At 44.5% G+C, this 27,715-nt stretch overlaps 1 protein-coding gene across 2 annotated transcripts in view; it reads left to right on the plus strand.

Moving 5' to 3' along the window:
• DRD2 (dopamine receptor D2) overlaps positions 1 to 11,857 on the plus strand; it is a 29,799-nt gene extending 17,942 nt beyond the window's left edge. Inside the window, exons 5-7 of one of the 2 annotated variants that reach the window (XM_036746530.1) lie at positions 750 to 836; positions 9,367 to 9,694; positions 11,664 to 11,857. In XM_036746530.1, coding sequence (XP_036602425.1) covers positions 750 to 836; positions 9,367 to 9,694; positions 11,664 to 11,857 — 609 coding nt within the window. The remainder of the gene's footprint in view (positions 1 to 749; positions 837 to 9,366; positions 9,695 to 11,663) is intronic. The other variant, XM_036746529.1, reaches the window with a different exon arrangement.
• The last annotated feature ends 15,858 nt before the right edge of the window (positions 11,858 to 27,715 follow it).

Genomic DNA, 27,715 nt, shown 5'->3' on the forward strand with positions numbered 1-27,715 from the left:
CCTATCTCCTATTTCTCCTATCTATTTTCACACACACACACACACACACACACAACTTCTTCTAGGCTGCCCACTTTTTTCTACCTACCTCAAAAGGCCGACCTCTCTGGCAACCTTCGTACTTCTCCCTTCTGGCCTCCTTTCTGTGTGTGTGTGTGTGTGTATACACATATATGTATACATGCATACATAAATACATATATATACTCAACATATATACATGTATGTATATGTATGTAAATATATTTTCAAATTTAATTCAGCAATATTTTTGGATTACCTAGTACATATAGGGCACTGTTCTAAGCCTTTTCTTCTTCCCTCTTTTTGATCTCTCTTTTCTGACCTCTTTTCTCTCCCTCCTCATCTTTTTCAGTCTCATTCTTCTTAACTCCCTTCTCTTCCAACTATACCCTCTTACCTTTTACTTTCTCTGACCCTCCCCTCCTCCTTTGGATTCTCCATTCATCGGGTTTCCCTGCCTCCCTTTTGTAGTGGATGGAGCACTCACCTTGGTGTCAGGACATCTCTCACTAGCTGTGTGACAATGGGCAAGTCAGCTCCTACCTGATAGTGTTTTGACTATGTGACATTTGACTATAAAGTCAAATGAAATAAAATACAGAAAGTTCTTTGCAAACCTTAAGGCATTATGTAAATGCTAGCTATTTTTATTCTGTCCTCACCTACCTGCCCTGAACCCATCCCTACTCCCCTGCCCTGTGACCTCTCGGGTTTTCTCCCCACAGGACAAGTGTGCTCACCCTGATGATATGAAGCTCTGCACGATCATCATGAAATCCAATGGGAGTTTCCCAGTGAACAAGAGGAAAGTGGTAGGTATTATAGGATAGAGTGTCAGGCCTCACCCTCCCCTATCCCCAGGACACGCAGCCAGCCCATGGCATCTACCACACAAGGGAAATGAGAAATTCTCATACACCACCTGGTCACAGTAGGGTGAGCCTATACTAGGAGACCTTTGTTCTCTGCCCACCAAATTTCTGCCTCCTGATCCTTTACAAGTCAATACTGGCAGCATTCAGGGATATGCTACAGATAGAATTTTCTGAGATTTTAACTTCTATGCTATTCTTATAGATAAGATAAAGTGATGTGGGCTAGACCAAAGTAGTTGGATGGATTTAAAACTTATGTAATGATCACATCCAAAGAGTAGTAGTAATTAATATTCCCTTCTTAATGTGAAAGGAAGACTCCAGCAGAATGCCCCAGAGATCTGTTCTTGGCCCCATGATGTTTCCCATTTTTATCAACATTCACATAAAAGCATAGTTGCCACACTTACCAATGTGCAGATGACACATGGGAAAATTAACTAATAGATTGGACCACTCATGATAGCCCTGGGCTGAATTGAATCAGATGAAATTTATTTATTTGTTTGTTTGTTTTTTGGTGAGACTATCAGGGTTAAGTAACTTGCCCAGAGTCACATAGCTAGTAAATATCAACTATCTGAGGCTGGATTTGAACTCAGGTCCTCCTGACTCCAGGACTGGTACTCTATCCACTGGGCCACCTAGTTGCCCCCAGATGGAATGTAATGGGAATAAATGTAAAACCTTACGCTTATGTTCAAGAAATCAACTTCACAAATACAAGATTGGGGACCATATCAGGCACCACTATGCATGAGCTACTGTAGCATCTACCTCATAGCGATAGGGATGGCAAGAGATTCAAGTGAGACAATGCACTTAAAACAACTTGTGAACCTCAGTCACTGTGCTTCTCTACATTTGCATTAACTCTCAGATTGCACTGACACTGCTGACTCATTTGCAGATCATTTGGAAAAAAAAATCTGGGATATTTTAGTGGACTTCAAATGAGTCAACAAAGTGACAAGTCAGACAAAAAAAGTTAACGCGACCTTAGAGTTAATGCAAATTTAGAGAAGCACAGTGTCCAAGCATAATGTGTTTTAAGTGCATTATCTCACTGGATCATCTTGACAACCCTTTGAGGTAGGGATACTGTGACAGGTCATGCTAATGCGGATCAGTCTAAGGACCTGCGGATGTTTAGCCTAAAGATGAGAAGGTTTGGGAAAACAGACCAGGTGTCTGCAGGTGTTTGAAGGGCTGTCATGCAATATGTGGGTTAGATTTGCTCAGTTTGGCCTGAAGAAGCAGAACTTGGAATAATTGGTGGGAGCTGGGAAAAAAGGAAAAAGTAGCAGATTCATTGGAGTGTGATCAATCAATCGATCCATCAAGTATTTATTAAGTACCTACTGTGTTCCTGGCACTGAGGGGAGGTGATGGGGATACAAGTACAAATCATGAAACAATCAACCAACAAGTATTTATTAAGCACCTACTGTATTCCTGGCATTGGAGGTAGGTGCTGGGAATGCAAGTACAAATCATGAAACAATCTATCATCAAGTATTTATTAAGCATCTACTGTATTCCTGGTACTGGGGTAGGTGCTGGGGATACAAGTACAAATCATGAAACAATCAATCAACAAGTATTTATTAAGCACCTACTGTATTCCTGGCACTGGGGGTAGGTGCTAGGGATACAAGTACAAATCATGAAACAACATTTCTTAAAAATTAGACCTGTCCAAAAGAAGAATAGGCAATCTCTAAAAGCAGTAGTTACCCACTTTACCCATGATCTTCAGGCAAAGTCTAGATGACCAGAATCATAGAACTAAAGAGTTGGAAGAGACTTCAGCAGCCATCGAGTCCAACTCGTATGCAGGAATCCCTTCTATAACTTACCCTACAAGTGGTCTTCCAGCCTCTGCTTGAAGACCTCCGAGGAAGGGGACCCCCACCATGGTAGCCTCTTCCCCTTTTGGATCACTTCTTGGGTAGGTTATAGGAAAATTCTTCTTCAGGTATAGGGTTGCCCTCGATGACCTCTGAGGTCTGTTTTGTGAATCTATACTAAGAGGCATTATGGTACCGTGGAAAGATCACAGGACCTAGAATCAGAGGGTCTTGGTTCAAATCCCACTTTTCTCACTTGCTGCCTATGCTGTCCTGGGCAAAACATAACTTCTCCAATTGTAAAATGAGGCGATTAGACCAGAAGACCTCTGAGACCCCTTCCATCTCTACATCTCTACATCCACAGCCCTGGGAGCAGGGGCCCACTGGATCTATCCACAAGTAAATTTTGAGTTTCTAGAAGATGGCTCCCTAACATCATTGACAGTAGGAAAGAACTGGGTCTGTTCTTCACGAGGTCAGCCAGAGCCTGCAGGTGTTGGTGGCAGCAGCTGCTGATGGAAAACTGAACACATTTTCTCATTCCAGATGAGCACATTCCATAGCTCAAAATTATATGTTGCTTTGCAACACCCTTTGCATACATCACCTCGTTTGATCCTCATGATATTTGTTAACCATATGACCCTGGGCAAGCCACTTAATATCTATGAGCCTCAGTTTCTTAATTTGCAAGATAGGTATAATACATGTTTATAGTAGCAACCTCACAAAGTTGTTGTGAGGAAAGCATGGTACACACTTCAAAAAGCTATGTTAGCTAATATTATTATTATTAATTGCCCAAAGGGACTCCCTGCAAGTAAATTCAACTTAGTTTGACAAACATTTATAGAGTACCTACAATTTTCCAGTCATTGTATTAGGCCCTGGGACTACAAAGAAAAAAATAAAAATATGCTTGCCATCAAGAAGCTTACATTCTACTGGGGGTGGTGGGAATACATCATGTAAACAGCTAGTGAAAATAGTAAGTAATTATTTTAGAAGAGAGAGAAAAGGAGAAACAGAGAGGATGAGAGAGAGAGGAAGAGAGACAGAGAAGAAGAAGAGAGAGAGGGAGATAAGGAGAGAGAGGGAAAGAGAGGGAAAGAGAGAAGGAAAGAGAGAGAAGAGGGAGAGAGAAAAAAAGAGGAGGAGAGAGAAGGAGGGAGGGGGAGAGAGAGGGAGAGAGAGAGAAGGAAGAGAGAAACAGAGGGAGAGAGAAGGAGAGAGTGAGGGAGAGAGAGAGAGAGATTAAGAAATAGAAGGGTCAAGAAAGGCTTCCCACCAAAGGCGGTAGCTGAGATAAGCCTTATTTATCTCTATCCTGAGCTCATTTTTTTCTTTCTTGCTCTGTCCTGGTGACCTCATCAGCATCAGTTTCAACTATGATCTCTATGCAGATGACTCCCAATTCTATCTATCCAAGCAAGCTTCATCTCTCTCCTGAGCTCCAGTTCTGAGTCAGGTCTCCACCTGGATAGCCTACAACTATCTCAAACTCAACATATTTAAGACCTAAATTGTTATCATTCCTCCCAAATCCACCTCTATTCCTAGCATCTTTGTCTCTATTGAGAGCACCATCAGATAGTCATTCACACTTTACAGTCTAGGAGTCATTCTCTACTTCTCATTCTCACTCCTTCCCTCTCTCATATTTAATCAGTTGCCAAACATTGTTTTGTTGTTTAGTTTAGTTTAGAGTCGCAGAATTATAGAATTTGAGAGCTGGAAAGGACTTGAGAAACTATTTAATCCAACATGTGCCCGAAAAACCTACAGTGACAGGGACCCCATCTCTCAGGGCAGATCGTGCCACTTTTGGGCAGCATTCATCATTAAGAAGTTTTTCCTGATACCAATCCTGAATTCAACTCTTTGCAACTTCTCATTCTCCTAATTCTGTGCTTTGGGACCAAACAGAACAAATCCTGGGTCTTTTCCACATGAAAGCCCTTCAAATACTTGACGGTAAGCATCTTGCCCTGGAGAGTTCTATCTTCTCTAGCCAACACGATGTTGTATCTGCAAGAAAATTAATGTGATTTGGGGCTACATTAAGAAAGCGAGAGAGAGCCCCCCAGGAATGTAGAGGTGATTATCACAATGTTTAAGTATCACTATGTACTCTGCCCTGATCGGATCTTAGCTGGATATACGTTCAGTTCTGGGCAACACCATTTAAGAAGGACAACGATCAGCTGGAAAGCGTCCAGAGAAGGGCATGACATGGGAGGGTGAATTGGTGTCCTCTGGATGTTTTCCAGATAATCATAGCCCTTCATATTCTAGCTGTGGAATTTATTTTTCCTTTTTTTTCCTCTCTCCTCCACCCCACTCTGAGAGATGGCTACCATTAGACACAAATGTGTGTATATGTACATATATGTAAAACCATTCTATATAGACTTCTATTTATCAATTCTTTCTCTGGATGCAGATAGCATTATCCTTCATAGATTACATGATGATTTTATTATTTATTTAAAAAGAATAGGAAGTTGTACATAGTAGATTTGCAGTTTCAGGTGCAATCATCTTTTTTTCTACTCTACTATGTTACGGAAATGATTTTTTAATTTTTATGTTCAGAATAGAATAAATAAGATTTTTTTTAAATTCCAGCTGTGGTCTGAGTGAAGTAGAATACAGGGGGTGATCACCCCCATATTTGTGGGAGTTCTGTCTTTCTTAATGCAGCCCCAAACCACATGAGCTTAAAATCACCTAATACTGCTGATCGTTATTCAGTCTGCAGTCTGCCCCAGCTGTGTTTCAGGTAAAAAAGCTATTTAACTATGCCTATCCCATCCAGCACCTGGGAGGGTGATTTTTTGAACTCCAGTGCAAAAGTTGATGTTTATCCCTGTCAAATTTTATCCTATTAGATTCAACCTAGTGCTCTTGCTTGTCGGAATCTTTTTGGATCCTCATTCTGTCATTCAGTATGTTAGTTATCCTTCCCAGCTTTGTATCTTCTTCCACATGTCTTACATCAGTCCCCATCTCACACCAGTCATCCTAATTCAGGCCCCCATCACATCCTGCCTAGACTAATATAATATTCTCTTAATTGGTCCCCCTGTTTTCAGTCTCTCCTCTCTGCCATCAGTCCTCCACACAGATGCCTAAGTTGTTTTCCTAAATCTCAGGTATGAGCATATCATTCTCCTGTTCCGGAAGTTTCATTTATCTTACTGTCATTAGGATAAAATAGAAACTCTTCTGTCTGCCATTAATAGCCTTTTATTATCTGGTTCCAGTTTAACTTTCCAGGCTGATTACTCCCCCATCACACACTCTACTTCAGCTACTGTCACTGGCCGATTTGCTGCTCTCTATGGATGCCACTCCATCTTCTGCCCCTGAACACTTTCATTGGCTGTCCCCCATACTTTGAATGCCCTCTATCTTCACCTCTGCCTCTTGGAACCCTTTGATCTTTCACAAGGCTCAGATCAGGTGCTATCTCCTTCCTGATTGTCCCAGGAATTCCTCTTCCCATCTTCTGCTGAAATCACCTTGTATATATCTAGCATATATCCAATATGTACTCATCTGTGAAGGTGTTGTATCCTCCTAATGGAATGTCCTCCATGAGGACAGAGTCTCTCTCACTTTTGCATTTATTTCCTGTCTTAGTTCCTAGCACCGTCCCTGGAACAAAGTAAGCACTTAATAATAACTGTTTGTTTAATTGGTTGAAGGAAGGAACCTAGGAATTCTAAGGGGCAGAGGTAAAGAAGGAGTGGACTCAGGCATCAGCAAAGGCACTGAGGAAGGAGACAGAATGTTGAAGTCAGGGCATATCTAGTAGGTTAATTTTGCTGGGACTGAAAATTTAGGAAGAGATGAGTCTGAAAAGGAGAGGTATGAACTGGACTGGGAAGGGCTATGTATTTTATCCTCAGGACAATCAGGGGACATTTAAGATCTTTAAGTAGGTGAGCGATTTTGTCAAATGCTTATCTTAGGAATATTAATTTGTCAGCTGTGTATAGAATGGTTCGGAGAAGAGACTGGGAAGCAGAGATCCATTAGGGGTCTATTGTAATAAAAAGGTTGAGAGGTGATGAGGGCCTGAACTAGGTTAGAGGCTGTGTAATAGAGAAAAGAGGAACATGAGGGATGTCACGGAGGTAAAACTGGCATGCTCTATTGGAATGGGGCATGTGGGACAGGGAAGGGGGAGGGTCAGTTTTACTTGACTGGTGGAGTCAGGTCAGATTGCAATGGAATGAGAGTTGAATGTAAGGGGATGAAGTGAAGGCAATGAGTGTAGACAGTTTGAGCGTATTTTGGGTTTTTTTTTATTGGAGTATAGCCATGAAAGAGAAAGGAGATCTAAGGAGTGGCAGGGTTACATAAAGATTTTTGGTTTTGTCTTTTTTGGTAGAGGAGACCTGAGTGTGTTTGAAAGGGATGGGAAGGAGCAATTATATAAAGAGAGATTAAAAATGAATGAGAGAAAATGATCAAGGGGGAAAATTCCTGCAAGAGGATGGGACCAAGAGACCCAACAGAAGGGTTAGCCTTGGCAAAAGGAGCCTTAGAGATGGGAGTAAGAGAGGAGAGAAAGGAGGAATGATATAGAGGGACTTTGATGTGTAGAGTGGAGAGGGGAAGGCATTAACAACTGATAGCTTCTGTTTTCTCAGCAAAGTAGTGGGTGAGGCCCTCTGCCTCCCATTTATGGGAAGCTCAGGGTCAAGGACAAGGTCCTATCCTCAAAAAAAGGAAGATGAGGCAGTTCTCTCCTCATCTTAACGTGAGCTTTCAGAATGGAGGAAGAAATGTTGTGTTGTAGGCAGCTTGAGAAGAGAAGGTTTGGAACAGCTACTGTGAATACCGTGTTAGAATCAATCTGGGAAAAATTAAACCGTTTAGGGGGTGATGTGGACTCACTTGAGTAGTATGGCATAGTAGAATGATTCAGATGATTTAAAGTCAAAGGGCTTGAATTCAAACTGCAGTTCTGACAATTATGATCATTGATGTGACTCTGGGCCTCGGTTTCCTCCTCATCTATAAAATAAGGTGGTTGGATTCAATCATGTCTTAGATCTCTTCCAGCTGTTCTATTGGTCCATTGGGAGATTAGATAAAATTAATTTGTAGTGCACCATTCAGCATAGTTGCATGACGTTCTTGAGCAATACTGGGCAGCATGAGGGAGTAAAGGAGAAAATAGACACTGGAAGTAACCTAGGTTTAGGACCCAGCAAGGGGTGATTGGAAATAGGATGCTGGACAAAGGATTCAAGGGGAGAAGACAGTATAGAGTTGAATTTCTTTACCATAGGATTGAGACTGATTTGAAATCCCATATCTACCACTTACCCCAAGGTATGTGACCTTAGAGAAGTCAGGGTACTTCCATGGCCCCTTCCCTCCCTAAGTCTATGATCCTAAGGTCATGTGAATGTGAAGGGAAGAATGTAAGGCCAGAGCAGGAATGAGAAGATGAGAGAAAAGGGTGAGGTGGAGGGAATGGGAGACAAGGTGAGCATGAAGACTAGATTTAATGGCAATGAGGCAGAGGGAATATGGAGGCATAAGTGCTCAGGAGGTCAAAGATATAGTCTCTAGCTGGCCATAGAGGTTGTGACAGGTGTCTAGTGTAAAAAAACATTAGTTGTACCCTTACAAATTGTACTTCTTCAGCGTTCTCCTGAGTGTCCCTGGTCTCTGGTCCCTACCAGTGTCCCTGGTAGATATTTCCCCTTCTGCCCCAAAGTGTTCTCCCATAGAAACAAATGTACAAGCCTATATACATACACACATACTACATATATGTATGTGTATATATACATATATGTGTATGCATATGTGTGTATATGTGTGTGCATGCATGTGGGTGTACACACACTTGTACCCAGATGAATATATGAACCCAGGCACTTATCTAACACTTCTTCAGTGGATCCATGATCACATCCACATAGATATTGGGGGATATTCCCTCCACCAGGGCAAGTCACATTCCATCTGCTCTATCTCATCCTGAATGATTCTTGTCCTCCAGAAAGGTTCTACTTAATATGCCAGAGGCCTCACTTTAGGTTCTTGAATATTTCTTGGATACCAGTCAACATCTGAGCTGTGCATCTGTGATCTTCGCTATGGGATTGACCCAGCACCATTTTTCTTTCAGATGTGCTCTTGATGGCATGCAAACCTAGATATAAGTAGGTTTTTTGGGGTGGGGGGAGAAGAGACAGGCATTTGGGGCTGGTAATAGCTCTTCTTAAGCCCAGAAACTTCTCAATCCAGAAGAACTTCCTAGAAGAATGAAAGGAATGATTTTTTGTGAATTTTGGGAAAGAACCAAGAATTGGGTTAGATTATTCCATTATCTGGATGAGGTAAAAACTTTCATTGTGATAGATTTCATCCTCTCCCTCTTTGGGGCAGAAGGGGAAATATCTACCAGGGACAAGTTTGGCCAAGATGGAAGTGGGCAGGGCAAAGTCATGGGTCATATCCTCTGGGGAGTCCAGGGTTCAGGAATACTACAGTGAAAGTCAGTGAGACCAAGCGGGTGTTTGGGGGTATCCATATATAGGGGTACTTATCTGGCTTTATTTTGGTGGCTTTTGATCCTTGTCCAGGAAGCTGCACGCCGTGCAGAACAGATGGAGATGGAGATGATGTCCAGCACCAGCCCACCAGAGAAAACCAAATACAGCCCCATCCCCCCAAGCCACCATCAGCTCACTCTCCCTACCCCCTCCACCCAGGGAGTCCATTCTTCCCCTGACAGCCCCATGAAGCCAGAGAAGAATGGGCATGCCAAAGGTCACCCCAGGTCTGCCAAAGTATTTGAGATCCAGTCTATGCCCAATGGCAAAACCCGGACTTCACTCAAGACCATGAGCCGGAGGAAACTTTCCCAACAGAAGGAGAAAAAAGCCACCCAGATGCTGGCCATCGTCCTTGGTGAGTGAGTCTTCCTACTAATGATGATCCCACACTGTTCAGCCTTCCTGGGATGGAAGCCATTGGTTTAGCTTCAGAAATGCCTTTGCCCCTACCTGCCCCCTGTCCCCTTGATCAATCCCCAGTCATAGACAGTGGGCCTTGAGTACTAGTGAGCAAAAATATAATTAGAAGGAAGAGAGTCCATGGTACTCTATAGTAAAGTGCTTGCTTAAATAATGTCATTTGGTCCAAAATTAACTGACCAGGGAAAGGAACGATTTAAGTGAGCTGGGAATGTGAACAAACCAAGGAAGGTTTAATGGAGAAAGCGGTACTCACCTAAGCCTTGATCATCAGAGGGCAATAGAGTGTGTGTGTGTGTGCGCGTGCGCGCGTGTGTGTGCGTGAGCATGCGCACATGCGTGTGTGGTGGAGGAAGGCCTGGATTATATGGCTTCCTGACATGGAGAACAATAGTACAAGCAAAGATGCAAGGCAGAAATAAGTTTGATGCCTGTTGATTGCTTGGAAAAAAAAATCCTGTCCCTGTCCTCAAGGAGCTAATATTCTCTTTGTCATTAAGAGATAATGACACTTTGAATTTCTAGAACACTTTTCAGAGTGACTTTACATAACCACAGATAGAATTTATTTTGGTCTTCACCAATTATTCCCATCAATTGAGGGGTTAGGAGGGGAAAGATGGAGGTGGGATCTGGAACATGTGAATCCATGAGCGTGGGGAATTCCCAATGTGGAATATTTCTCCATCAAAGCAGATCTGCAGCTCATCTTTAACTCCTAATCTTAAAGAACTGTTCAGGGCACTAAGAAATTAAATAGCAGCTATAATTGTGTCAGATTCAGTACTTTCTCAGCTCAGTTCTTTCTGCCTCCAAGGTCACCCCTCTTTTCACCTAAGAGCACTGGGTTGGTTCAGATCTTCTGAGATTTTACCACTTGTGTGACCATGGGCAAATCACTGAACTTCCCTGGATCTCTCTTTCCTTCTCTGTAAATGAGAGATCTCAGATGCAGCCGATGTGTTGATTTGTTTTACTTGAGTATACATTTGTCACAAGAGCCAAGAGAGAGGTTAGTTGGCAGTGATAGATAGATGTGGAGAGGGGGGAAGCCCCAATAAAACTTTTTTAAATGAAGAAACAAATTTTAAAAACTAAAATGAGGGGGTTGGATTAGATGGCATCTGAGGACCTTTCCAGCTCTCAATCTGTGCTTTTCCCTCAAGTTGCTTCTCTTACAGATGAGGAAGCTAAAGCCTACATAGTTTGGTGACTTGCCCAAAGACATACGGCTAGTTAGCAGTAGAGCCTGGACCATAATCTAAGTCTCCTCTACCACTAATACTCTGGATAGGCAGTGCTCTTAACAGTGGGTCCAAAGACCCTCAAAGGGTCCATGGATATTTCAAGGGATGTATAAATTTAGGGATTTTTTTAAGTACCTTGATAACAATATTTCAATACATTTGGCTTACCTTGTACTCCTATATATTTTCTTTTGTGAATTTAAAAACATTCTGAGAAAGGGCTGGTAGGTTTCACCAGACTGCCCAAGGGATCCAAGACACAAAGAAGGCTAAGAACCCCTGCATAGTGGAAAGAAAATTGGATTTTGGAGCTAAATATCCCAAGTGCCATTCTAGGTTCCCACGTTCGTTTGCTGGGTGTCCTGGAGGAAGTCACTTAACTAAATTTCCTCAGCTATAAAATAAGTGTGATGCTATTTGTACTGCCTCCCTCGGAGTTGTGAGGGAAGCCTTTGGGACCTTAAGGTGCTGTAAAAATATGAGTTTTTCTTATGATGACTTCCTTGTCCTGCATTCAGGAACAGGGACAGTATCCAAAAAAAGGTAAACAGTCCCAGAATCTGTCTGACCCACTCCAGAAGTTGGGTTCTTGGTGACTGAGACAGGATACTAGGCAGCCTTATTCATGCCCACCTCACTGGCTCCTCTCTCTTCTAGGAGTGTTTATCATCTGCTGGCTGCCGTTCTTCATTACTCACATCTTGAATATGCACTGTGACTGCAACATTCCGCCGGCCATGTACAGCGCATTCACGTGGCTGGGCTACGTCAACAGTGCTGTCAACCCCATCATTTACACTACATTCAACATTGAGTTCCGCAAAGCCTTCATGAAGATTCTCCATTGCTGACCCCAGCAGCTGCCTGCCCACCCGCCTGCCCACCCAACCACTCTCCCACCTGTGTCGCCAAGCAAAGAGCCTATGGTGATGAGGGGAGGGAGAACTGGCCCTCCTTGCTGAGTCCGATGTGTCCTGAACAGCTCCCCCACCACCTCTCTGGTAGGCAGGGTGGGGGCCCTAGGGGCAGATTCAAGGGAATTTGTTACAGAGTCTCATTGCCCACAACTGCAGCATCTAAGCTTCCTAGCAGCAAGATGCTTATTGGCCCTGTTCCCAGGGCTGGACCCCTTGGGGACTCTGGGGAACAGCTACTATGGAGAGCAGGGTCTGCTCACAGGGACATCCCCCTCTGCTTCCTGGATGTCTCCCCTTTGCACCAAAGACAAAGCCACCAGCTGCTGTCACTATTTTCTGCCCCCATCTCCTCTCTGGCTCTGAGCATGGATGCAACAGCTGAGAGACCTAACTGAGGTCTCTTGACCCTGCTCACTCTCTACCTGCCTGGCCCTGGGTGGGGTTTGAGAAGTTAGTGGGAGGGGTTTGGTCAAAATCAGGGACAGTGGCAGCAACAGCTAAGGTTCAGTCTGGTACCCATCTATAGCACCATGAGACCTATGTAAATACTAGACCACAGGATGAATCCCAGAGAAGCCCAAGTCAAAAAAAAGAAAAAAGAAAAAAAAAAGTAAATCATTCTCCAAGATGCTGCTTTGCATGGCAGTGAATAGTGGTCTAGGGGCTCCTCCCTATGCACCCTCCAGCTTCCTATCTTGTGGCTGCTATATGAAGGACTGACTGGAACAAATGGGCTTTGTGCATTAATCTGGGCAACCCACGGGCCGCTTAAGCAAAAGGGAGAAAGAGAGATGGGCTATGAGACTTTGCTTACTTTCTGAGAGACCCCATGGTCTAGCATACTAATAAGTGATTACAGATATCTGCCTCAAAACCTTAAGACATGAATATTGGCCTGTGGCTGAAGTGAAGGCATCTAGGCTAGGGGATGGCAACCTGTGGCAAGGGCATCATAGTATTACTTGAGGCGATAATGTTGGTAGCCATGTGCCACCCTTCCTCTTCTCTTCTTCTCTTCTTCCTCTCTTCCTCTTCCCTGCCCCTGCTTGTCCCTTTCCCTTCCCCATTCCCTGCCTCTGCCTTAGACCTGCCATCAGCTAAACAGGCTGTTGACCCTGGCCCAGCCTAGCCTGACGTGGTCCTGTGGGGGCCAGGAGAGACTGTGGCTGCTGTGGAGGTTACTTGACTCCTGTGTCTACAAGGCCACCGGCTGCCCCCAGGCCCCAGTCTTTCTGTACCATCACTGTACATATGACAATCCAATAAAATCTAATGGAAACAGGTGGACTGGGCTGAGTGTTTGAATAAGCCCAGTAGGACGTAGACAGATCTCCATCTTCTTCTTTCCATTGCAAGAACAGTCCAATCCCCTTAGGACAGAGTCACATCCTTTGTGTTCAAGGGAGAGCGCAGGGCACCTGTTCTTCATACCTGGAGGTGCTGGCGTCTGAAGAGGAGTGTCTATGTGTGGAGGAGGGAGCAAAGTTGCACTAGGCTATGTAAAGGAAAGGGGATAGGGAGCGGTGAGTTCTCAGAATCAAGGATACTGGGACATTGTCTGGATCAGCCCCTCAATGGGGCAGCTGGGTCATGTGTTGGGGAAGAGGGAGAGAGAAGAATTTTTTTAAAATGTGAAGCCCCCTAGAAATATTACACTCCCAGAGCAGCAGGGAGAGGCAGCTAATATGTTATATGATGGAGTCAGCATCCAAAGATACCTTAATAGGCTAGAACACTGGGTCAAACTAAATATCATAAAATTTAATAGGAATAATGGTTAAGTCTTACACTTGGATTTTGGAGAGAGTGCCAGGCCTGAAGTCAAGGAGGCTCCTCTTCCTGATTTCAAATCTGATCTCAGACACTTACTAGCTATGTGACCCCAGGCAAGTCACTTAATCCTGTTAACCTCAGTTTCCTCATCTGTAAAATGAGCTGGAGAAAGAAATAGCAAACTACTCCAGTATCTTTGCCAAGAAACCCTCAGATAGGATCACAAAGAGTCAGGCACAACTCTTAGATTTTAAAAATATGGCTAGATCAATCAATTACTTATCCATACATATTTACTATGGGCCTATTATCTGCCAGGCCCTGTGCTAGGTAACGGAGATCCAAAAATAAAAGTCAAACTACTTTCCCTCAAAGAGCTCAAGTGAAGCAACACATTATATACAGAATCATAGAACCCCAGAATTTCCCAGTTATAAAGGACCTGAAAATGAGGGTGCAGAGAGCCTCATGCTCTGTATGAGTCAACAGTGACCTGTCAGAGAAGAAAAGTAATCCATGTTTAGCTTACACTAAGTCCAGGCCCGGAGCGCTGACACTTCTCCTGTACTCTGCCCTGGACACAATATATCTGCAGTATTGCGTTCAATTCGAGGCACCCCATTTTAGGAAGGACGGATAAGCTGAAGAGTGGCTACCAGAGGATGGCAACCAGGAAAGCGAAGGGTTTCAAGACCATTTCACATGGGGATCAGTGGAAGGAGCTGGTGCTGTTTAGCCTGGAGGAGAGAAGGCTCAGGGATGCATGATGGTTGTCTCCAAATATTTAAAGGGCTATCATGTAATTCAAAGGGTAATTTAGTTAGTCCTGTTTGACCCCAAAAGGCAGAACTAGGAGCAATGAAGGGCCATTTGAAAGAAGAACATTTCCTTAACATAAGGAAAATCTTCCTAATGAGTAGGGCTATTCAAAAGAATAATAATGTGCCTGAGGAAGCAGTGGGTTCTCCTTCACTGGAGGTCATTAAATAAAGACTGAATGGCTACTTGTTGGGTGTGTGGTAGAAGGGATTCTTATTTGGTTATAACTTGGACTTGAAGGCCTCTGAAGTCCTTTCTAACTCAGATTCTGTGGCCCCTGGTGGAGTGTGGTTAGTCCTACCTACAGCAGAAATGAAGAAGCCATCAGCATTTTCTCTTTCACCTTTAGAGACCTCAAGCAAGAATTGGCACTCCTCCCTAAGAAGACTTCAGGTCCATTGTCTTTATTCATGCTCATTGCGGGTCTCTACTGGTTAAGTCTGCACCCCCCTCCCTCCAAAAGGCAATTCCCCACATAGGCATGACTTTGGAATAGGCTGCTCTCTCTCAGTCTCTGTCACTTTTCTCTATTTCTTCCTCTCTCGATCCTCTCTGAAGCATATCTCCTCTGAAGCATCAGAAACCCCTCTCTGGGGCCAAAACAGAAGTTGGAAGGTGGGTTAGGTGACCTGTGTCAGGCAGTCAATGCAATTTTAACCGCTATTCATTCTTGATCTTCCTGTCCTTGCTCTCCTTGGTCCAACCCAACTTATTCCCTTGACCAGGGACCAAGTTGATATGACCTCAGGCCTTTTCTGGAACAAGCCTTGCTGTTGCTGCTGCAGTCAGAAAGTTGGCTTTAAAAATGAACAATAAATCGACCTCATGAAGAGGAATATTATCACCACCTTGAGAATAACAGGGCTGATGACAAACAAGGTGGAGGCGCCCACGGGCTCCCACTTCAGGGAAAATACAGGGGAGCTGTCAGGGAACATGGCACCAGGGATAATTTGCATGCTAAATGCAATATTTTTAGCACCAAAGTTTAGAGCACTCTACTTGCCCTGAACACTTAATTATGGACTTGGATATCTACCTGAACCAGAAGTTCAAGATCAACCCTAAGGGTGGCTCCAGCTCTTACCAACATTCCCAGGGGCTCAGGAGGTTGGTCAAGAGAGAAGTAGATATAGGAAGCAGGAATCAAGGTCAAGAGACATACCCCTGAAACCCAATGGCCTCTTTGTGGGAAATGGCACCATGTCCACAGCTGACACATGAGCCCGTCAAGCCTGAGAGGTGGTTCAGCTGGTACTGCAGGACTAAGGGCAGCATCGACAGAGCACTGAATTTAGAGTCAGAAAACTGGGGTCCAAATCCTACCCCTGTCACCGTATCGCTTTAGACAAGTCATTAATTTCTCTGGGTCTCTGTTTCCTCAACTGTAAAACTGAGGGCATTGGACGAGGTGTCATCTAAGGTCCCTTCCAGTGGTAATTCTAGGATCCTATGATATGGTGCCAGAAGGAAATATTCAAAGGTCATCATTGTCAACTCTTGTTCCTCTCAATCCCCCGTCATCATTCTACCCACCCCCACCACCCTCCCCCAGCACCGCTCCCCATTGTACACTCTCAAACTGAAGCCTTTTGGATTAGGAATGAAGGAAACAAGCGTTTGTTAAGCAACTACCATGTGCCAGGCCCTTTACTGAGTGATTTACAAATTTCAACATGTTTAATTCACACAACAGCCCTGGGAGATAAGTAAGGTACTATTGTTATCTTCGTTTTACGGTTAAGGAAACTGAGGCAAACAGTGACTTGACCAAGCTAGTAAGTATTTAAGGTCGGATTTGAATTCAGGTCTTCCTGACTCTAGGGCCAGAGCTTTGTGTGCTGTACAACCTAGCTGCCTCTTTCATTAGAAATCTCTACAGGAGAGAAATCAAGTTCAAATCGTCTGGTTCATAGAATTCAAACATGAGAGGGATCATCTAGTCCAGGAATGGTAAACCTTGAGGCCACATACAGCCTCAAGGCCACAGGTTCCCCACCCCTGATCTAGTCCAACCCTGTCAATTCACAAATGAGAAATAGGAAATCAGCAGACTTAGGTTCTAGTCCTGCTTCTAACACTTACTGCTTCTATGATGTTCACATCTCTGGCCTCACCTGTCAAGATAGAGTAGGACTAGGTGGCCTCAGAAAGCCCCTCCAGTTCTATGGCCTGCAGGCCTAAGTCTAGAGCTATACTCCTGTAAAACCCAGAGGAGCTGAATGATCTGCCCAGAGTCCCCTCAAGGAATAAGCAGCAGGTCCAGAATCTGAACCCAGGGCTTCTGACTCCGAACTCAGTGGTCTTTCTTATTATCAGCTTGGTGGGGATGGAAGAAAGATGACACAAGATTTTGAAACTTAAAAAAAAAAACAATTTACAGAGAAAAGCAGCACTAAGTTGATTCTGCGAGAAAAGTGCCAGAAGAAGGAAGGAAAGGGAGGGCAAAAAGAGAGGGGTGATAGGGGGAAAAGTGCTGCAGCTGTCATCAAGCTCCTCTTTGTTCCTGCCAGAGCCAGATTGACAGCTGGAGTGGGCAGGGGGCGGGCTTGGCTCATCCCCAGCTCCCGCTCTCAGTGGGGAACACGGGGAGGTAGGGTGATGGTAGGAGATCCCTAGCCTTCATCTGGGCAGGCTCCGCTGCTTCCAAAGTGGGGGCAGATGAAGGGGCAGAAAGGAGGTCAGAGGCAGGACCAGGGCAGGCTAAGGGTTAGACATGGTTTTTCCAGGGTCTCTGTGTATGAGTCTGTGTGTCCATTTCTATCTGTCTCTGTCTCTCCCTGTCTCTGTTTCTCCCCTCTCTCTGTCTCTCTTCTTTCTGTCTCTCTCTTTTCTGCTTCTCTCTTTCTGTCTCTGTCTCTTCCTCCCTCTCCCTGGATCTCTCTTCCTGTCTCTCCTTTCTCTCTCTTCTCTCTCTTCCCTTTCTCCATCTTTATCTGTCTCTCTCTCTCTCTCTCTCTCTCTCTCTCTCTCTCTCTCTTTCTCTGTCACTCCCTGTCTGTCTGTCTTTCCCTGTTTATCTCCTCTATCTGTCTCTTTCTGTCTCTCTCTGTCTCTTCCTCTCTCTCCCTGTCTCTCCTTTCTCTCTCCTATCTCTGTTTCTTCCTCTTTCTCTCTGTCTCTCCTTTTTCTTCTCCTCTCTGTCTCTCTCTCTTCTCTTTCTCCATCTTTCTGTCTGTCTGTCTCTCCCTAACCATCTGTCTTTCCCTATTTATCTCTTCTCTCTGTCTCTTTCTGTCTCTCTCTCTGTCTCTTCCTCTCTCTCCCTGTCTCTCCTTTCTCCTCTGTCTCTTTCTGTCTCTCTGTTTCTTCCGCTCTCTCCCTGTCTCTCGGTCTCTCCTTTTTCTCTCTTCTCTGTCTCTGTCTCCATCTTCCTGTCCGTCTCTGTGTATCTGTCTGTCTTTCCCTTTTTTTTCTCATCTCTCTGGCTTTCCCTTTCTGTCTCTGTCTGTCTGTCTCTTCTTCAAAACCAGATGAGCACTGTAGCCCTTGGTTACTCCCTCCCCAATCCTAAGTGTCCCAGGTAGCAAAGCTCATGGGGCTTTCTTTCCTGGCCCTGGAGGGCTTCTTGCACTCCAGAGGCCGGTCTGGCCACAAGCTGTGAAGGACATCCTGAGGACGCTAAGAAAAGCAGGCACAGTTTCAAGGTTAGCCACCTCACGAGCTCCTGTGAGCCTCCGTCATGGATAATAACCCCAGCTCCACTGTATATGCCACTTTATGATTACAAAGTGCTTCATATTCCCTAGCTAATTTGCTCTTCACAACAATCTTTCAAGGCAAGTACTATAATGGTTCCTTCTCCTGTATTTAATACTTCAGAGTTTATAAAGCACTTTCCTTACAACAGTCCCATTGAAGTAGTCAGTAAAAGTATTAGTCCTCATTTTCCAAGTGAGAAAACTCACACTCAGGAAGTTGAGGGATTTGTCCACAGACCCACAACTACCTCAAAGCCAGGTATTTCAATTGCAAGACCAGTGTTCTTCTCAATGAGGGGAGGGAGGCAGAGGGAATGAGGGATGAGGGGTTTATTTTAGAAATTGTATGCTTTTTTGTTTTGTTTTGTTTTGTTTTCTGGGGAAGGAAGCCTAGTGGGAGAAGACTGAAGGCTTTGTCCTGGGGAGGTAACCCTTTCAGGGAGTTCTTTGCAGCTGGCTGCCTCACCCCATGCAGGAGAAAAGAAGAAAAAAAAAGACAGAAGTGAGAATACTCATTGGCTAAAAGTTGTGAGAGACCTTGAAGGGGTTTGCAAAGGCAAATCCTGGAGACCTCTCAGAAAAGGAAGGTTGGACATTTAAAGCTATCCCAGACACTGGTTAAAGCATTTCTACCAGGCCTCAGCTTTCCTACTTTGGACCCCGCCCCTTTTTTTCCATTCCCAGACCCTACAAAAAGTCCCTGGTGATTTTCCTTTATCAGCTGGGCCCCACCCTATGTCTTCCCACCCATCCCCAAAAGAAATCATAACAAATCCTAGTCCTGACTGGTACTGCTGGCATTCAGTTCAAGTTCACCCATATCTTCCCACCCTGCTATGCCAACAGAACAAAAATTCCCTGAGATCCACATGGGGCTCCAGATTTTCAGGGCTGCAGCTTCCCTGAGAACTGTCTGATGGCCAATAAGAACTCAAATCTCTGTGTGAAGGGCATGGAGGGGGATGAGACTGAAGAGCTCTAGAGAATATTAGCAACCGGGATCCTGAAGACACTATGGAGAGAGAGACAGACAGACAGACAGATATAGAGAGACACAGACAGAGACAGGTGGACAGAGACAGAGAGAGTTGGCAGTTCTTATGGAGAGAGAAATGATCCTCGATCTCTTGTGGCACAAAGGAGCCAAACTAGTGACAAGTGTAGCTTTCAGGAGAGGTTCTAGTACCCAAGTGAATTATGATCTAGATGGACAAATGATACCCTTGCCAAGACACAGAATGAAGAACCCTGTTAGGCTGGAGAAAGTCAGAACCTGATACCTCAAAACTGAAGACATAGTTAAAAACAGCAATAGAGTAAGGGACTCCTCTCTCCCCATCTCTCTCCATAAAGGATGTGGAAAGCTCATTTATACCCCAAGAGTCTGTAACAAAGAGAGATCCCAGATCCTAGAATGAAGACCTTGTCAACAGTGTCCCCTTCCAGGCATCTCCCCCACCCCTTCCCCCAAAAGGAACCACATGAGGCTTCTCCCTTGGAGATCTTCCTTTTGACATGACCAGTTCTGGAAAGATGTGAGAAAATTGTGTCACTGAGATACAGGGCATGCTAGAAGTGGAGAGATGTAAGAAGAGGAGCATCTGAAGCAATGGGAAGGGCAGGAATGATGGAGTTACAGATCTGGAACTGGAAGAAACCTCAGAGGTAAACAACTGAGGCAGGATTTAAACTCAGGTTTTCCTGACTCCAGGACCACCAGTCTATCTGTGGTGCCACACAGGTGCCCATAAGCAACCAGAGGCAAGATTGGAAGCCAGCTTCCCTGACTCCAGAGTCAGTCCTCTTTCTAGGAGTGAGAATTAAGGAAAGAGATGGTGCTAAGCCTGGGGATTTCATGTGGTAGCTAAATGAAGCCATGGATTGACCACTGGGCCTAGATTCAGCAAGGCTTGAGGTCAAATCCTTCCTGAGACACTGACTAGCTGGGCAAATCACTTAGTTTTGTTTTTTTGTCTGCCTCAGCTTTCTGATTTATAAAATGGGAATTATAATAGTACCTATGCTGTGCCAGTCACCATTGATAGATGCTTCACAAATATCATTTCATTTGATCCTCACAACTACCTTGAGAGGTAGGGGCTATTATTATCCCCATTTTACAGGTAAGAAAATTGAGGAAGGGGTTGAGTGACTTTCCGGTGTCCAATGGGTAGCAAACACCTGAGGCTGCATTTGAACTTGGGTCTTCCTGACTCCAGGCCCAACACTCTATCTACTGCACCACCTAGCTGCCTAGAGTAGGCAGTGACCTTAGAGACAAGTTATCCAAAATCCATTATTTTCCAAATGTAGATACAAAGTGAGGCCCAGACAAGTGGAGTGACTTGACCCAGGCCACACAGGTAATGAGTATTTGGAATTCAAACCCAACTCCTGGGCCTCTGGTCCATGCTCATTCTCTGCTCTTTTAGTGACTCGTGCTCTTTCTACCAAAGCAAGTTACTTCCTACATCATTTCAAAGGTGTAGTTGAAACAAGGCCGAGCTGAAGGTAAGCAGTCCTGGGTTCCAGTCTTGGTTCTACCATTATTAGCCATGTGGCCTGGGCGTCATTTAACTCATCTGTAAAATAAAAGAGCTGAACTAGATTTTTTAAAATTGGCTGGAATTTAAAAAAAATATTTTGATCTTTTTTGTTTTTATATACTCTTTCCTACCCAGAGAGCTATCCCTTATAACAAAGAATAAAAAAAAAAGATTACAATATCAGTCCAGCAAAACAAACCAATATATCAACTGAGGCTGACAATATTCCACATCCACAGTCCATCCCCTCCCTGCCCCCAAACTCTGCAAGAAGTGTGTGTGGGGGAGGCTTTCTAAGGTTCCCTCTAGCTCTAGCTTCTATTGAGGGGGCGGGGGGAAAAGTGGAGGGACCTAAAGGCCAGCACTGGCCATCACAAGGACAGCTGGAATTTGGCCTCAGGCTGTGTCTGAGCCAAGTGGAAGAAGGAAACAGCAGAGCTCTTCTTATTCAGCCCAAACACCCACATAATGAAAATTCAGACCAATCCTATCCATACTTTATTGACACAGCTTTGATGGAATCCAGGCAGTAATGCAAACTTCTTTGGTGAGTCGCCTTGGACTCATTCAGAGAGGGTTCCTTTGCAACTCATGACTCAACGGTTTTGAAGAATTTTCCAAAATCCTAATTTCTCCAGTGCTTTGTTGAGAATGCTCTCATAATGATACTCAACCATTCTGCATTTTCACACTACCAATATTCAATGAATGCAAGAAATGAATAAATGAAGGAATGAAAAAGTCTTGAAGTGCTTATGATGTGCCAAGCACTGTGCAAATGGAAATTTACAAGAGAATGCTGAAAGTGGGGAAACCAGCGACAACATAAAAGGGATCCATTAGCCCTGCTAATATACAAATGCACAAGACAAGATGACACATATTTTATCTCTCTGATACTGGGGGAGAAAATCCTCTTCCCTTCTCCTCTCCATCACAGTACATGTGGAAGTGTGCCAAATAATTTTCACCTCTCTCTGGGTCTCAGTTTCTTCATCTGTAAAATAGGTCAGAGTAAATAGAAGATCTAGGTGTGGAAGAAGTCTTCCAGGTCATGTAGTCACCTCTTACTTCACAGATGAGGAATTGAAATCCAGAGAATTCAAGTAATTTATGCAAGGTTGTTGTGTTTGTCCTTTGTTCTCAAAGAGGACCATGACATCAGGGAAATGATGACATGACTTGCAGTTGACTTCGATCTGAGTGAGGGAGGACTGTGCAAGGTCACCAGCCTCACTTTCTCTTCCAGAGCCATCTGGATTCTGTGACCAGATATTCACCAGGATGCATTGGGAGACCCTGGCCCCTGCCCCTGCCTCTGCCTCTGCCTCCTCTCCACACTCCATTTCCATGGCTGAAGGCTGTTTCCTTAACTTTGGGTTTATTGACTAGATTTCTTTCTCAAAACCCAAGATTTAAACCCAATTCACTCTGGAGCTCATAGATTGGACAATAAGTCCCTGCCCTTCTAACAGAGAGTGAATGTAAATACTCAATGGTAACTGTTTTTCTTTTGGACGGGAACCCATAGGGTCTTCCCCTCCCAATTTGATTTTTTTTTTTTGAGTTTTGGTTAAAGGGGCCATAGCTTGGTTAACTTCTTAAAGAGGCCTATTCACTGAATGCAAAGTTTATGCAAGGTGACATGGGTAAGTCAGCAGTCAGTAGGGATTCTAAGTAAGGTCATGGGATGGTGTATATGTAGGGCCAGAAAGGAGCTCAATTAACCAAACCACCTCATTTCGAAAACATAGAAACTGAGGCCCAGGGAAGCTAAGGGACTTATCCAAGGTCCTCCAAATCCATTATGGGTCATAGATTTAGGGTGGGGAAGGGAGATCATCCAGTTCACCCCTTTCATTTTACAAATCAGGAAACTGAAGCTTAGAGAGGTAAGAAGTGGCAGAGCTGGGGTTTACTCCCAGTCCTGGGGCTCTAAGGTCCACCCTTTTTCCACTGAACCACACTGGGTCCCTTTTACCTCTAAATCTATGGTCTTGGAATCTCACGACCCTCCAAGACCATAAGAACTACTCAGCTACTGTTCAACCAGCCCCGTCTCTAAACAGAATTTTGTCTGCCTCCTTTTAATGCTCTGGGGAATTTTGGGAGCTCCTTCTTGCTGCCAGCCCAGCCTCTCTCCCACCCTTTGCCGCTGCTGGCCTGGCCTTGATAATTTATCTCCATCACAGCCTTCCTCCTCATTCCCCTCCCATGCCATCCTATGCTACAGCATTGCTGAATCTTCTGAATGCGTCATCCTAATTCCCTCATCATCTCTCTGCTCAGAAACAGACATCAGCTGCAGCTTGCCTTCCTATCAGACTCGGCAGCCTGAGTTTCAAGGCCCCAAGTCCTGAATGGCCCTTCTCTCCATCAGGCCTTCCCACTGGGTCAAACCACAGCATTTGATCTAGTGCTACACTCAGCCCTTGTCAAGTAAACAAGTTTGCTCTGTCCATTGTTAGAACTGGCTCGTTTCTGTTGATAAGGTTTTCCCCTCACATGCCCACCTAGAATGAGCTTTGGCCCTCTTTGCTAAGCAGAGGATCGTTTGACCTTCCAGACACAGTTCCTCAGGGAAACTGTCCCCCTTAGCCTTGCCTGGTTCTGTCCCCTTTCACTCATTCCAGCTGAGGTGGGGGAGTAGGAGACTTTTAGGGGAGTCCTTCAGGACACAAGGCCTTATGGAGGGAGACCCTGTGAGGAGGAGAAAAAGCCTCTGATTCTCCCAAGGCTGCTGCTGGTAAGAGAGGAGGGTGGGGCCAGGCAAGAGAGCAGAAAAAGTCATGTCTTAGATGTGGGGCCAGCAAAAGACATAAGAGACATAGATGAGAAACCAGAAGCTCCAGATTTGGGGCCAAGTAGATAAAAGCCTTCATCGTCTTGGCCTACTCACAGCTCTGGCTGGCTAGGTCATTTGGTCAGAACAGGGTACTCAGGAGATCAAGCCTGAGTTTATTACTAATAAAAATCATCACAGCAGTACCAGTGCCCTAGGCCCTTGCTACCACACAGGGTTGTGAGGATCACCCTAGATGTGATTGTGTATATAATGTAATATAAAGTATCGATCTATTTTCCAGTCACAGTGTGCACCTATAACCCAAACAGCAGATGGAAAAATGAACTTGTCAACAGAAGAAAAGTCAAAAAGAAACACAGACAAGCAGGACAGCTTTGAAAGCTACAGGTTGAACTTATGACCTTTTTTTTAAAAAAAAAAAAAACTCAAGCTGTCCAGATCAGAGAAACACAGCTCTATTGTGTTTAAATTTAGAATCATAAAAAGTTGTGGTTTTTTTTGAATGAACTATTTTTGATCACAAGCAGATCTAGGCAAAAAAAAAAATAGGGAATGGATTGGTGCCTGTCACACAGTAGGCATTTAATAAATGCTTCTTGGTTAGTTGATGGGTTCAAAACCACCCCCAATTCCAGAAGGACAGGGGAAAGTAAAGGTATGATCCAAAGGTCTGAGGACAAAGCCGCAATGCACTCGGTGCATTTTCCTTATATGTGCCTTGTCTTTCTCATGCAGGGCCCTGGACTTGGGTGTGAGGAGTAGCCAGGACAGAGGTAGAGAATATTCTTCCTTACCCAAGCCCAGTTCTCCCACTCCTGATTGACTGGTTCAAAAACCCCTGCAGGTTTGATCCTGTAGAGCCTAGCAGTGTCCATTCCAACTCTTCCCCCTCTTCCCTCCTTCCTCCTCCCTCCTCCCCACCCCACTGCTGGCTCAGGCATGTTCTGGAGGAGAGAGATTTCCCAGGAGCATTTTTGACAAGGAATTATTTGTTTCTAAATTCAATTATGCCTTTCAGAAGAGAACAGTTTTACCCAGGGCTTAGCCTTAGAGAAAACAAAGGGAGATCAGGATGCTGGCAGGGGAGACAGGGTTTTCTCATAAGCTCAGTCCTGTGGCCTCTAGCCCCCTGGCTACACTCATTCCAGTCCATCTGACCCAAAGAGGAAAATAAATCAATTCAGAGACAACCTGTGGGCCAGGAAATGTTTGCCTGGTGGTGCTAAGGAAGGGCTCATAGGAGTGTAGGTTTGAAACTGGAGCTCTTAGAAGGCATCCTGTTCAAGCTCTTAATTTTATATAGAGAAAGCTGAGGTGCCAAAGGTTAAGTGACTTGCCCAGTGTCACACAAGGAGTATCAGTAGTGGGACCCAGCTGCTTTATGTCTAAATCTGGCACTCTTAACCTGAGGTCCACAAACCCACAAAGGGTCTGTGGATAGATTTGGGCGGGGCGGGGTTGGTACATTTATTTTTTAAATATTTTGACAACTATTTCAATATAATTGGTTTCCTTTGTAATCCCATGCATTTTATTTTTGAAAATTTACAAACATTCTTCTGAGGAGTCCATGATACCAAAAATGTTTAAAAATCCTGCACTATAGCACAATGCCTCCCTAAGTGGATGCAAGTGAGCACACAGTGAGATGACATGCCTGTTTGTTATTTCCCCAGATCTCTCTATTTGTTGCTGCTCTCAAAGAAAATAACAAGGGATAGGAAATCTGGATGATCACCCTGAGTCTCATGCTCCTGCAGGAACCAGGGAACTGGAGCTTCCTTCAAGTCAAAGCTAAAACCCCATCTTCTACAGGAAGCCTTTCCCAACCCTTCTTTAATCTTCCAGTTTATCCTGCATGTAGCTTGTTTGTAAATGTTTGTTTGTTGTCTCCCCCATTTGACCAAAAGCTCTTCAAGGGCAAGTGACTGTCTTGTTCTCCTTTGAATCCCCAGTGCTTAGCATGGTGCCTGACACGTAGTTGGTACTTAATGAGTGCTCACTGATTGACAGACTAGAGCTGGGCAGGGACTGAGGGAGGCAACTTGTAGGAGGAAAAAGAGGTATCCCCACAAGAGGGGAATAAAAAAGACCAGTGACTTATGTGGGACTGGCCTTTAAACTTCTCCCCCTCCTCCACTGTCCCTTAAGACTGCTGAAGCTGGCTGCCTAGCGACAGTGCACCCCCTCTGTTCCTGTCCCCCACACCCATTATTTTTTTCTATCGATTTTTTAGGTTCTTAGATTTAGAACTGCCAAGGATCTTAGAGGCCAGCTAGTCCAAACCCATCATGTCATAAGTAAAGAAACTAAGGCCGAGAAAAGTTAAGTGGCTTCCCCAAAGTCATACAAGTAGTGAGTGGAAGAGCTGAGATTTCAACCTAGGTACACTGATTTCAAATATAAAAGCTTTTTTTCTCCACTGTACCATGCCTGTTGTCTTTTTCCCATTTAAGGTTGCCCTTAACGTTCCTTTCAAGCAGATTTCACCAGGACACAAATCATTGTCCAGGCCCCTACAATGTGATTTGTTCCTTGTTTCATGTCTGCCTAGGACTCTATTTGGATGCTCTGACTATAGGAAGACCATTTCTTAAACTGCCACCTAATGCTAACATGTGTTGTTGTTTGTCCTTCATTCTTTTTTTGTGTGGGGGGGGAAGTCAGGGCAATTGGGGTTAAGTGACTTGCTCAAGGTCACACAGCTAGTAAGTGTGTCAAGTGTCTGAGGCCAGATTTGAATTCATGTCCTCCTGACTCCAGGGCTGGTGTTCTACTCACTGTGCCACCTAGTTGCCCCCTGTTTGTCCTTCATTCTTGAAGAGGACCAATGGCATCAGGAGAGTGAGGTCTTGACTAGCAAGTGAACTAGATTTAAGTGAGGCAGGGATGTGCACAATCACCAGGCTCACTCTCTCCTCCAGGGTCATCAGTGCCCAGTGGTAAGACATATAAGAATGGAGGCAAAAGATAGCCTAGTTTGCCTTCACAAAACAATCTGGGAGGAGACCCTCAGAGTTTCTAGCCAGAGAAGAAACAATTGCTATTTACATGTGACAATAGACCAGGTTGCTGTCCTAAGACTTGGAATAAGGTTGGACTGGGGATTTCCAGCCTCACTCAGGAGAGTGAGTTTGGCTGAAGATTTTAAGACTCAAAAGATAGGCTCCTCTAGTTACCACTGGCACAAGTTTTGTTTCTGATTCCTCCTCATCCACCTTTCCCGAATGTTTCGGAAAGAAATCCCAAGATCCTTTGATTATTGCAAGATAACAGGCCCTCCAATGGCGTATGGACTGGCCTCTCCTTGGAATGCAAAAGACTGGGTGGGTCACAGCTGTACCTCTGACCCTAAACCCATTTAAGTCTCAAAGGCAGTGACAGATGCCTGCTATCAAATTCTTTATATTAGGGGTTCCTGAACTTGAGTTTTTAATATCTTGATAATTGTACTTCAACATAATTGATTTCCTTTGCAGTCTTATATATTTTATTGCATTCATTTAAAAACATCATTCTGAGAAGATATCATAGGCTTCACCAGACCACCAAAGAGGTCTTTAGCACATAAAAAGGTTAAAGATCCCTGCAAGAGGGTTCTCTGGGGTCCTGTTTTTTCATCTCTGTCCCCATCAAACCTTTCTCTAAGAGCTTGAACCCAATGTCCTAAAAAGGACTGGGCAGGTGTTAACAAGTCTATTCGCATGTAGGTGAAGAGAGGAAAGAGAAAAAATACAGTGCACAGTTGGGCTGGGATTGAGGTCACGTCTGAGAGGCAGCCTTACCCTGTCCCACCCCTCCCATGGCTTCTAGCTCCTCTGCTGCCTTTCTCCCCAGACCTGCTGGACAGGCTGGGCTAGGTGGAAGTGCTACATGCATGAGAGGCCTCTGAGACTGAGAGTGGGACGGGGAAATCCCTGAAAATACAAACAGCAACTGAGCATGGGTGTGTTAGGAGCTGCCCAACATCCAAACCTTCAGGTCCCCCTGCCCACTCAGCCCAAAGGACTCCATCTCCAAGGTGACGGATGGACAGCTGTCAGATGTGCTATATAAACACGAGCTATGATTATCATTATAACAGAGACATGGCTTTATTCAAATGAGGACACACATCTGGATACAAAATGCACATCAGGGTCAAGGA

The sequence above is a fragment of the Trichosurus vulpecula genome, chromosome 2 (genome assembly GCF_011100635.1).
Source record: "Trichosurus vulpecula isolate mTriVul1 chromosome 2, mTriVul1.pri, whole genome shotgun sequence".
In the NCBI taxonomy this organism is placed as follows: Eukaryota; Metazoa; Chordata; class Mammalia; order Diprotodontia; family Phalangeridae; genus Trichosurus; species Trichosurus vulpecula.